The sequence below is a fragment of the Patagioenas fasciata genome, chromosome 1 (genome assembly GCF_037038585.1).
Source record: "Patagioenas fasciata isolate bPatFas1 chromosome 1, bPatFas1.hap1, whole genome shotgun sequence".
Lineage (NCBI taxonomy): Eukaryota > Metazoa > Chordata > Aves > Columbiformes > Columbidae > Patagioenas > Patagioenas fasciata.
In genome coordinates, this window is record NC_092520.1 from 202,586,489 (window position 1) to 202,598,693 (window position 12,205).

At 39.3% G+C, this 12,205-nt stretch overlaps 1 protein-coding gene across 23 annotated transcripts in view; it reads right to left on the reverse strand.

Annotated features, from left to right (window-relative positions):
• Window positions 1-12,205, reverse strand: part of MAGI2 (membrane associated guanylate kinase, WW and PDZ domain containing 2) — a 745,411-nt gene that overhangs the window by 47,459 nt on the left and 685,747 nt on the right. For all 23 annotated transcript variants that reach the window (XM_071803473.1, XM_071803465.1, XM_071803462.1 and 20 more), the window contains one exon: window positions 2,834-3,019. In XM_071803473.1, the coding sequence (XP_071659574.1) occupies window positions 2,834-3,019 (186 nt within the window). The remainder of the gene's footprint in view (window positions 1-2,833; window positions 3,020-12,205) is intronic.

Sequence of the window (12,205 nt, forward strand, 5' to 3'; positions counted from 1 at the left end):
CTTGGTCACTTCTGTAACTCCCGTTGACACCTCCATTATTTAAAAGCTAATTGAACGAGACAAATGGCTTCCGTGTTCCATGTTTTCTTTTAAAGCCCAGAAATACTGATATTTGAAAAGTTTCCATTTTGAGAGAATGAAAAATTTTATTGCTTTCACCACTGTTGTAGCATGACAGACTGTCCTCACAAAAGCTAAAACTCTGAGATGCTTGCATTAGCTCCTGGTGGCTTTGAGCTCAACAAGAGTTTTGTATCTTTTTTAAATCTTTGGGAACGGTGAACGCTAAAACCAATCTCAATAAATTCTGAAAAAACAGATAAACCAATGTTTTATTTCACCGTATTGTGCCAAATGACCAGGGTTTCACATAGGAACACTGTAGAAAACCAGAATCCTTCTTTCCAAACAACATAAAATCCAAAAAGACAGGCTGGGGTAGGAAATGTGACCTGTGGCCTTGAGGCAAATAAGGAATGTCAATATTCCTTCAGGCTTCCTGCTGCATTTGGGGGAAGACACATTTAGCACTGAGCTCATATCAAATAAATTTCTCCCGAGGCACTAGAACAGTTATGTTGCTCATCATTTACCTATTAAGAAGCATAAATGAGAAAAGCTCCACCCACAAGCAGACAAAGCACTGCAGAAGCAGTTGCTCACACACCATCAACAGCAAAGGAACACTTCATATTTCACAGAATCACACAGAATCACATAATGTCAGGGATGGAAAGGGACCTCAAAAGATCATCCAGTCCAATCCCCCCCCCCCGGAGCAGGAACACCCAGATGAGGTTACACAGGAAGGCGTGCAGACAGGTCTTAAATGCCTCCAGAGAAGGAGACTCCACAACCTCCCTGGGCAGCCTGTTCCAGTGTCTGTCACCCTCACTGAGCAGAAGTTTCTTCTCAAATTTAAGTGGAACCTTTTGTGTTCCGGTTTGTACCCATTACCCCTTGTCCTATCATTGGTTGTCACCGAGAAGAGCCTGGCTCCATCCTGGTGACACTCACCCTTTCTATATCTCTATTTGTTTTATTTCTTCTTGCAACAGAACAAGTGAGGCCAGCGTGATGTGGTGCGAAGTGTCCAGAATAGGCATGGGTATGGCTGAGCGTTCCTAATAGCAATAGCTATGTGTCATCCAGATGTTGCCTAGTTTTATATCTGAATCCAGTTTGAATTTTGAATTATTTTATTTCTTATTTTTAACATGCGATTTTGTCCCCTATAGCTGCACATTTCTGATGGCTCTCTACTTATTTATGCCTGTAATTATTTTAAAAATTTTGTCTACTTTATTAAAAATCTTTTCAATTTAGGCTTGTCAAAAAAGCTTGTATATTTGCACTTAAAGCACTCCTCATGCAGACATAAACAATAGTTGTCTGTGTAATTACTACGCTTAAAGCTTTAATTGCCCATTTTGCGTCTGTGAGTCTCTTTTGTTTTGCAAAGTTTCAGAGACGAAGATTGGGAATATTGTTCCTCATTTCTACATTACTCTCATAACTATGGATGAACTAGATAAATCATAAGCTGCTTCTAAAACTGCTTTGCATTTATATGGTATTTTTCACCTGAAAGTGCCTTACAGAGGTATTAGATTTTTTCCCAATTTTAGAACCTGGCAAGCTAATATCAGGAGGTAAATGAGTGTCACACACGGAAGCCATGACTTGGACACATAATTTCTCACCATCCAAGAACATCTTGTAGCACTGCATCTCCGATGCATCTCTGCTTTCTTTCTAATTTAAGGTATCCATCTCTAACACTGACATATTAGCAATTTGCTATTATGAATTTATCTGGATACCAGATAAAGAAGCTGCACGGACTGCATGCAGCATCACACTTTTTTGTAGATGCTTGCAAAACTGACCTCAAGTGATTATACAGCAGCTCTTTGGTGTGAATTCTGAATTTGTGTATGTTTGCATTTTTCCTTTCACTGAACTCATTTAACAAAGCAGATAACTTCCCCCAGCCGCAGTCCATGGTCAGTGTCAGACTGTCTCCTTGTCCCATTGCTGGATGCAGCAGCAGGTGAAGGTCGTCTAACTGGAGCATGGATCATTAAGCAATTCACAACTTGCTGTGTGACATTCCTGGCTCTAATGGTATTTCTGAGATATAAAGCCACAGTCTCATTAATATAGTATAATTCATACACCACTACGGCACATCACTAAACTAAAAAAAGCCCTGAAATCAACCTGAAACCTATGAAGCCAACATCAAAAGATCTTCACTGATTAGCTGTGGAGTAATGACCAAGCTAATGAGCCTGTCCCCTTACCCTCACCTTGCAAATGAGATAATACAGGGTTTAGATTTCTTCTGCTTCCTGCATTTATAGTGATATATGTGGAAGAAACTACTAAATCTGAACTCTTCCTTCACATAACTTTGTCACAGGTAGTTGGTGGCTGAAGATGCCTGGTGATGACAATTGCAGTCTCCTGTAAGCCAGACTTGAGTTTGGTTTATAGCAGGATATAAGGGAATGAACTCAAAACCTGTCTCTCTTGCAGGGTGCTTTTCCATGTAGAAAACAATTCTTCCAAAAGACATTAACACTGACTCTCTGGTACTTGGCTCTCACTCGGGTTTATCCAAGTTTGCTTTAGATATCCTTTTCATAACCAGAAACCTTTTCAAGAATTCAGTTATTATTCCAGTTAGTTGTAAGGCTGTAATTTTGGTGTGCTGTACATTACAGCTGAGAAAGTGAAACAAAAGATACTCTTTCAAGTGGTGACATAATTCAAGGTAATTGGAGGCTACTTAAAATTTTCTTCCTGTTTTTAAAGGCTACTGACTTACCCTCCTGAGGAATGATGCGAAGAGTTACACTGAGACCTGCATCTTTAATTAGCTTCACAATATCTGCATGAGGCATGTTAATAATAGACTGGCCATTCACAGCTAAGATCCGGTCTCCAACTTTAAGTTTTGCACAGCGGTCTGCAGGACTTCCATCAATTATCCGCCCTATTTTATGGGGTACAGCTAGACAGGGAAAAATAGTCAGAGTTAACATATGCTGCAACAAATGGTGAAGTCCACAAGCAAAAGAAAATGAGTTCATTTGGAAGAAAGTCCTATATGAATTAAAAAACAGCTTGTGTATAAACACTTAAGACTATAAATTCTTATACAACATGATTTGCATTAACACAGTACAGATTTCACTAAGAATTCAGAATCCAGATGTACATATACATTACGTATGAAGTCCAAAATCAGATGATGGTTCAGCTAGTTTGCAAACCTGGCATGTAACAAGATAATAAACAGGAGAACAATAAGGCTTTTAAACCGTGAAGGGGATAAATTTGCACAATAAGTAGTAGTCATAAATTGCCTCCCACCTCCTAGCTTACAGAATTTCTTTATTTGTATGTTGCAATAGAGGCACTGCAAACATGATTTATTTTATATACAAATAGATGCTATTACTGACAATTCCCAGGGTTCACTAAATTGTTCTCCTCCTCCATTCAAATAAGTTAATTGATAAACAGAAATCATACTGAAGATTTATAGAGATGTGCAGCTTTCTAATTAGATACACACCAGCATGAATTTACACATTTACTACATCAAATAGACATGCACGCATACGCGTCTCAAAACATCGGGGATAAACTTCTCTTCCCTTTTTGTTCTTCTCTGTGGTTCTCAGTCTTTCTGTGCACTCCATCCATTCTCTTGGTTTGTCTTTTCCCTCATTTCCCAATGAATTTTCTAAATATTACTCTTGATCTTTCTCCTAGTACATATCTATTTTCCTGTGGTTTTTAACTACATGCATATGCTATAGCTGACTCTTCTCTCTACCTAGGCTCACCAAAGAGCATGCCATTTTTCTTTCGCTCTGCTATTCATAAATACACTTATCACAGTTAAATTTGACTACATATTTTATTAGTATCATAATGGTGTTTGAGTATTCCTCACCAATCGCACATTTCAGTCTTGGCAAATGTAGCACAAAGCTGCTTGGCCTCACTGTCCTCCTCCAACTGGTGTTTAAAAACAGTTGGCTTATTTCCCTTCACCCCTCTCCCTCCCCCCCCCTTTTTTTTCTTTGAAATAATATAACCTTTAAAATTCTCACATCTAAAGATAACTTGGAAAAGGTGAAAGAGAAGATTAATCAAACACTTTTTGGGAAATATATAGGCTATCAATGCTCGTATAAAACAAAGCTCTAACAGGAGACGCGCTCAGAACACTCCATCACCACAGAACAAATTTCTCAGCCCTATGATAAACATTCCCTGAAGGTCATGGTGACAAACGCAGATTGCACATCTCATGCAAAGTCACACACACCTCAAAGTGACTTTTGTTTCTAGTATGGACGCAAGTGTTGTTTACAGTGTTAAAAATTAATTTTCTGAGAACTAAAAATATGAGTACTCTGAAGTGCAAGCCATAATCAAACTGCATGTTTCTTTACCACTATACTTCAGGCAAGAATACAGATTAAATTACAGCTTTAGTAATATGGAGACAGCTAGATATACTTCAGAAATATCTTGCTGCTTAGGAAATAAACACCCAATTTATGTCACAATGCCTAAACCTTTCTATTTTTTAAAAAATATATTAAGTATGAATAGACACACTTTGTACACAATTTGCATTCATTTTGACCATGATGCAAATACATAACTGCCACGCATGCATATCAGTAAGTAAACAAGTAAAAGAGGAACTTGACAGTGAAACAGTTTACATTCACACAGAGACTTTTGCTGAATCTTAAAGCATCACCCAGTATCATTTAAGTTAAGACTAAAACTTGCCTGTTTCCAGTACACATAATGCAAGAAATTATCATGCCTATAGTACATATCAGTGGAGATGTGAAAATCGGACTGCCGTGTTTGAAAGAGCAAGAAATTTAGTAGCAAGAAACAAGTGGATATATTATGGCCAATATGTCATAGTAAAAATTCCCATGATTGCCATTTGTAACCCTGAAGAAGATGTGCTTGCTAGCCTAAATAATTGAGTAGGAACATACTTCCAGTAGTGAGGTGAGGGGGGTGGGAAATCCTATTAATTTTCCAGCACAGTTTTTGTTGGGGCTGACAAGAAGGTGCAGATGTCTGCAGGTTTGAGATACCTGCTAACTCAGAGGTGGAGGTGGGAGAGCCATCAGAGTCTGACCCAGCTCCAAATCCTGAGAAAAGGGAAGAGGGGAGAAAGAGGAGGAATGTTTTAGGCCCTTATCTTCCTGATGAAGGTAACTACTCTAAATGTTTTGGTATCACCGCGTTCCCTTAATCCTACCATACTATGAAAGGATTAACAGTGTGACCTTCAGAAGAAAACTCATGTGTCAAGGTACCTTTTCCACTGCACTTGTTTTTTTGAGCACGTAATGGTCCTCTTCTGAGGTTGTGTTGATGCAATGTGTTGCTGTATGATCTTGTTGCAGCGGGGGGTGTGGAAAGCTTTTGTGGAAGGAACTCTATCAGAGTCTGCAAAAGAGACCACTGGTATACTGTATCAGGTTTTTATTGGCAAATCCAGTGAATTACTAATGAAATCCACAGCAATTCAGCAGAAGCTGGTTTCTCTCCATTCCTAGATGATATGAGGAGAAGTTTACCTCCTGGCTCCTTCTCTCCCAGTAATATTCCAAGGAGCACCTGGGGTCTCCTTGCTCTCCTCAGTGGAGTTCCACCTGAGTCTCCTCCTAAGCCACAACATCCTGGCCATCATGGTCCCAGCTGCTCCTTTGGGAGGGGAGGATTTATTCAAGGATTTATTTACAAGTATGAGTGCTTCTAAGGGATGTAGGTTATCTCATATGCAGGTTGTTCATGAAAAGATGAACATGTCAGAATATGTTAGAAAACTCTAAATTTTTAAGAGCCTTTGGTGGTGAAAGGACAAGGAGTTACTTTCAGAGGGAATTAATCAGGTAAAAACCAAGAAGAAAACGTAGAAATTAACTGTGAGTTTTCATAATGGAGAACTTTCAGAATGGTCACATCTAAAATAGGCATGGAAGAGCTGTAAAACTGTTGGTATTAAGTGGGCTGAGTGAAGTGGCAGACAAAATCTCATGAAAAGAAATGCAAGATGATGCACATGGGGAAAAAATAACCCTGGCTAAGCTTAAGCAGGAATGGGCCCTAAATTAATTATTACCACTTAGGAGATCTTGAAATAAGTTTGCCTACTTCTCTAAAAACATAAACTCAGTAGAACAGTAAAGAGAATTTTAAGATTTAGGCAAGCAATATCAAACAAAAAATACCATTGCTAGTTACTACTCTGCACCTGAGTATTGCTGACAGTTCCATTACCCCCACTCAAAAATCACAGCACTGAGCCAGCAAAGGTTCAGTGAAAGGCAGCATGGCAGTCAGAATAGGACAGCCTCTCTGCAACGTAGTCCGCGAGCTCACCATCTGCAGTTTGGAGAAGGTGGGACAGCCTTCAAGGAATGGTCAGGGTTGGAAGGGATGTCTGGATATCATCCAGTCCCACCCACCTGCTAAAGCAGGTTCACCAGAGCAGATCACACAGGAATGTCTCCAGGTGGGTTTGAATGTCTCCAGAGAAGGAGACTCCACAACCTCTCTGGGCAGCCTGTTCTAGGGCTCTGGCACCCTCAAAGTAGTTTCTCCTCATTTTCAGATGGAACCTCCTGTGCTCAGTCTGTGCCTGTTGCTCCTTATCCTATCGTTGGGCACCACTGAAAGGGGTCTGGTCCTTTCTGGAGGGCCAGGAGAATAAGAAGATTCAAAAAGGAATTAGACAAATTGACAGGGGTGGATCTACTACTGGTTGTTGTGAAAGCTGAGGAGATGCCTAGGGAAGGTCTCTGTCTGCTGTAGGCGGTGTCCTCTGCTGCTGGTCGTGGCCAGGGACAACATGGAGCTCCGCAGCTCTTCCATCTCTCACAGCATCACAGATGTCTCCGCAGGAAGGAACCTCCCATGTTTGGCATTTAATTACAGCTTTGTTAGCACATCGTATTTTTTCTTAAATTGCATCTTTCGTGTTTCATTTTTATCTAACCAGAGCAATTAATAATGGAGCCTTTCAAAGGAAGTCCCAGATCACTTGACTGCTGATAAATGAGTCCACTCGCCCTTAAAAATTTTTACTAATCTATTCACACCTCTTTTAAGAATTCGCCACAAGCTGTTCTCTAAACATATGCACATCTTGAAAAGTGGCAGCACGTGCCCAGATTAGACTCTGCAGAGAATTTAATCCACTTATTTCAAAACACAGAGTTACCTAAGCAGCATTTAATATTAGTAGGCTATACAGAAACACTTAGATTTTTATTTTATTTTTTATTTATTTATTTTTTTTTTCCCTAGGAATCCCTTTATTCACAGTAAGAATGAACACAGAAAACAAGCTGTCCCTTTGCAGGACAATTCATTTTTCAGTTCTCTCAGACTACACAAGGGATGAGACTGCAAGGGAAAAATGTTTTGGCAAACAGGGATTTATAAAGATTTTTTTAAACTGTTGAAAATATGGGAAATTAGTGAGATACACTTTATATGTATATGAAACATACAGTCCTTCAAAACAGATATATATAGATTTTTTTATCTAATACCATCAAGTCATCCAAAATGTGATAGCTAAGAGTGATATATATGGATATCTACCTGCAGAAAAAAAAGACCTTCCAATGCAGAAGTCATAATCCTAGATCCAAAAAAACCTAGTCAAGAACACCAATGCTGCAGAAGCATTTCGTAACAACAGATCTTGTGATGGAATCTAATTTTTCTGCAGTGTGTTTTATTAAACTTTTACTCTACATGGTCCAAATTAACATCCTTCCCACATTTTCTTGTCATAGAAGAGAAAGAGTAAACTCTGTGACTTTACAACTGAGGGTGCATATGCTTGGGTCAGCTGTACACGAAGCCAGAGCAATTGCTGAATACAGATAGTGCTTCTAACACTGTGTATTTCTATAACAGCCTCTTGCTTTTTGGAAATAAAAATGATTTCTCCTTACTTGGGAGATCCATATGCTGGAAATAGGTGTTTCTAAGAAGATGTCACCAACAAATAATGCTTTTCTGGTTTACATCAATAATTCTTTTACATGCATTCAGTTTTTCTAGTCATAGCTGTTGAGTGCGTATTTTGTAAAAAGTACCTTTCCTCATTTCTTCCATTTATAGCAGCTGAATGTCAAAAAGGATCAGTTAAGGGGAAAAAATCAAACCTCTACTTTATCTATTAAACTCTCTGGCAGATAAATTCTTGCAATCTTTTCTAATGTTAATGGATATAGATAGTAAACCAAGTAAATGAACCTTCCTGAGGCAGCTGTCCTTTTCAATTTTATGCAGCTGATCACATGAATATTTATTATATATTCAACTCTCAAAAGGTGCAAGAGTTTTCATTCAACCAGCAAGCTCCAGCATGACAGATTTTAATTGGGAGAATATATTAAATGTAAACAACTGTAATTTCACTGTTACTGAATAATCCAAGATTTGGGAAGCTTGTATACAGTGGACTTTCTATCAGGGCTAATATTAGAATCAAGTTAAAACATTTTCCTGAAATTGATGAGTTTTTTATGTGATACCCATTTGGAAAATATAAATCTGTGTCATGCTGCACAGTTGCAAATGATAATAATTCCTTTTGTTCATAAGGTTAATGAACCTATGAGAGGAAACATCCCGTTATGTGCCAATACAGAGCATATTTACTTGCAGAGCATGATTTTGTCACAGGCATAAGAAGACAGGTGGGAAGGAATGTGTGTCACTTAGAAATCTAAAGATCTAAGAAAAAAATCAATGAAACTTTGGTACCTTAATTCAGGCTCCTCCTGAAAGCAAAATGGGCCCTGTGGAATCATTAGAAAAACTTTGATTCCCGTCCCAGGTTTGTACTAAGAAAACTCTCAGAGCTTGATCTTAGAAAACACAAGAGCAGCCCCACTAGATCCAAACAACCTATTCAAGAACAAGCTGGAGGACACAAGTCGCCTAGAGAGGGGAGCGATGTGGCTGAGATCCTCCATGCTTTATTCTCCAAAAATATCAAACAGCAGATTGAGTAATTCATGCCTGCAAACTGCAGCAATGTATTTTAAGTGATATAAAAAATCTCTTTCACTTCTTATTTAATTATTATTTATTTCATATATTGATTTGAAAAACTAATCATGTAACAATTTCTTTTAGCTCCAAGTTATGCTATCAGTTAAATAAGCTTAGAAAGTGTATTTTTGTAGCTGAGGAGGCAGGAGAACAGCTCAAACCTGAATACTGAAGCCAAGCAGAAATGAGAAATCAGATCCTCTGCCCGCAAGTACCTGCCACAGGGGATTCATGCTGCAGGTGGGTTTTCACTGCTCTGTTCCAAAGACCTCCAAGCTGGGGTAGGTGGACATCCTGATTCCTAAAGCTCCTTTTTTCTTTAGCATTTGCGGATTGGTCACAGAAAATTGTGTCTTCAGGCACCTTCTTACCCAGGAAGGAGCATGGGTGAAATTACAGCACAAATAACTGTCTCAGATCACACGGTTATCATTGATCAATAAGCTGTTTTTTATCTCTAAACTGCAAGGGGTTCAAAGAACCCTGGGACTGAATGGGACTTATTTCAGAATGCTGTTTTCTGCAGTCAGCAGAGGCTTATCTTGGATTTATGGTTTTTAGTTAAGACTGCATGTTTTGAGAAGTGAGAGAAACTTCTTTCATTAGACTCCCGTTTACTATTTTTTGAAAATCCAGCAGTCACTGACACATGCAGTGTAGGGGCAAATTAAATTTACAACTCCTCCTTTGATAAACAGAAAGAAGATCACAACAAGTATGCACAGTCTTCTGCATTTATTTTTTAAAAAATTGGTTTTTCATTATGCCTGTATTTTAAGTTTGTTTACGCTTTATAACTGCTAATTGACAGTACTTGCTACAATAAAATTCATGGAAATATTGTCAATTTTCCAGTGTCACTGGAAGCTACCAATTAATGAGACCTGTTTGCAACACCTTTTTTAGAAATTAGGGTGTTAAGAGATTTAAAACGGACAACAAGTTCTCCTAGAGGAAGCTGTATCCCAAACACACAAAGAAAAAAAGCAGCAGGAAGAGATGAAGTAGGTAGGGACAAGTGTACTCCATAAAGCTCTGGGACAAATCAATGCAGAAGGCTCCTTTTGGCCATTTCTAGCTGTCTGGAACCACATTTCCATGGGATGCAGATAGTGAACTTATCTTGATACCCTAAAGTCTCCACAAGAATGGAGTTTTATCATGGAGGACACACACCGTTGAGTATTAGCCTAAACGTAACGCAAAGAGTAGATCACTTAATTCAGTGTTTTAGCTGTAATGTGGCACTCAGTACTGTCATGTGAGGCAATGCCACCCCAGGACAGCTGCACCTCCATAGCCTCATGTGTTGCTGCAGGACACTGGGGACTCAGAGGGGACAGTGCCATGAGGAGCCCTTCCTTGCAGAATCTCATACGCTGCAAGTATTTTTACCAGGGGAATCATGAAGATATTCCTTGGGACAGGATTTCAGAAACAGGCTGTAGTTTGATCAGTTTATCCACTTAGCTCTGCCACTGCACTAGGGCATCTAAAAGATGTTCATAATTTGGGGGGCAAAGGCAGTTGCCTGGGAAGGTCTCCACAGAGCCATGAGGTTCAAGCATTTCAGATCTACTCCAAATAAAAGTGAAAAAATAGAGTTTGTAGCTTCCAATCATTCAACTGGGAATGTGACACTGAATCCATTTAAAAAATACCACTGGAGATTACAACATGTTGATAATTTATGTATAGCCCACACAGCAAAAGCAAACACAGAGTAAGCTCAAATTTAGGTGGCCTATCAGGATGAGAGACAAAGCACCTTTAACCTTGGGATGGGGTCTGGGGGAAAGTGTGATGACATGTTTTATAGGCCGTGGAAGTTGATCCTTTCATTAGGAACAGGTTAGAAGCCTGGTCAGGTGAATTTTCTTTTATTTTAATCTCTTAGTACTCTAAGGTCCTCTAGATTCTGCATTAGCCAAAATGACTGGCTCCTGGATGTACAACTCAAACACAGTTTTTCATTCGTACACTTTATCTTCTTTCACTGATACAATTTTCAAGCATGGCTGACCTTGTCCTACACCCCTGCTTTGCCCTGTGAAATTTCTGCATTCAAACTTCATCACTCATTTTCCACTTCTGATGTGCGCCACATCAGAACTGGAGTTTGGTGCAAGATAATAATCTATGCTGGATTAGAGAACGTCTTGAGCAATGCTTTGACAAAAGGGAGACAAAATTTCTTCCATTATAAAACACAGGAAAAAAATGTGCCACAAGAATTGCATGTTTAAGTGAGTACCAGTAAGTCAAAATTACATGCAGATCTAAAGGCTGGCTCCTAACTAACTAGTAGTAATTCACTAAAATGACAGCTACTACAGTGATGCCTATAACAAAATGTGAAAAAACAGCCTATTCCCTGATTATTGCTGTAGTCTGCCCTCACTCTGTGCCTCTTAGTGTTTTGAAAATTCCTGCAAGGCAAAGGCAGGTCTGTAAATCAACAGTGATGATGAACCCATTGCAAAGCATGTCAAGAGAAAAGCTGACCAAGACCACAAGCCTTGGAACAAGAAAAACATCCTCCACTCTGGGAGCTCCTGAGTATTTCATGGCTCCTTGCCAGGTCAGGGGGACAATGAAGCACCCCTAAGGGGCTACATGGGAACAGCACAGCGAATACCCCATCACAAAGGGTGGGGAAAGGATAAGAGACTCATCTGGAGCTCTGCTCCTCTGACTGAATGGGTTGCTCCTTCACAGCCACAACTGGTTTTATCTTTGGCAAACACCCACAGGCTGAGCTTTTGTGCAACCCCTTGAGCTTCAGGCCAACTGCAAAGCAGCAAACATACGAACCTGCAGCTCTGAGGCTGGTAGCAACCGTCTTTGAATTACTACCTCACTTTTAACAGTGCTTGAAGCACAAGCACCTACTGACACAAGGTTCATACTTCTGTACTGAGCAAGAGCTGTTGTAATTTGTTGGGTTGTAAAACACAGTTTATAAGTGTGATTTCAAGAAAAAGGAAAATACTTCCAGTGCACAATTAATTGCCTTCTTAAGAAAAAGTGATGATGATACTTAACTTCCAAGTCCTCAAGTCTTTTGCTT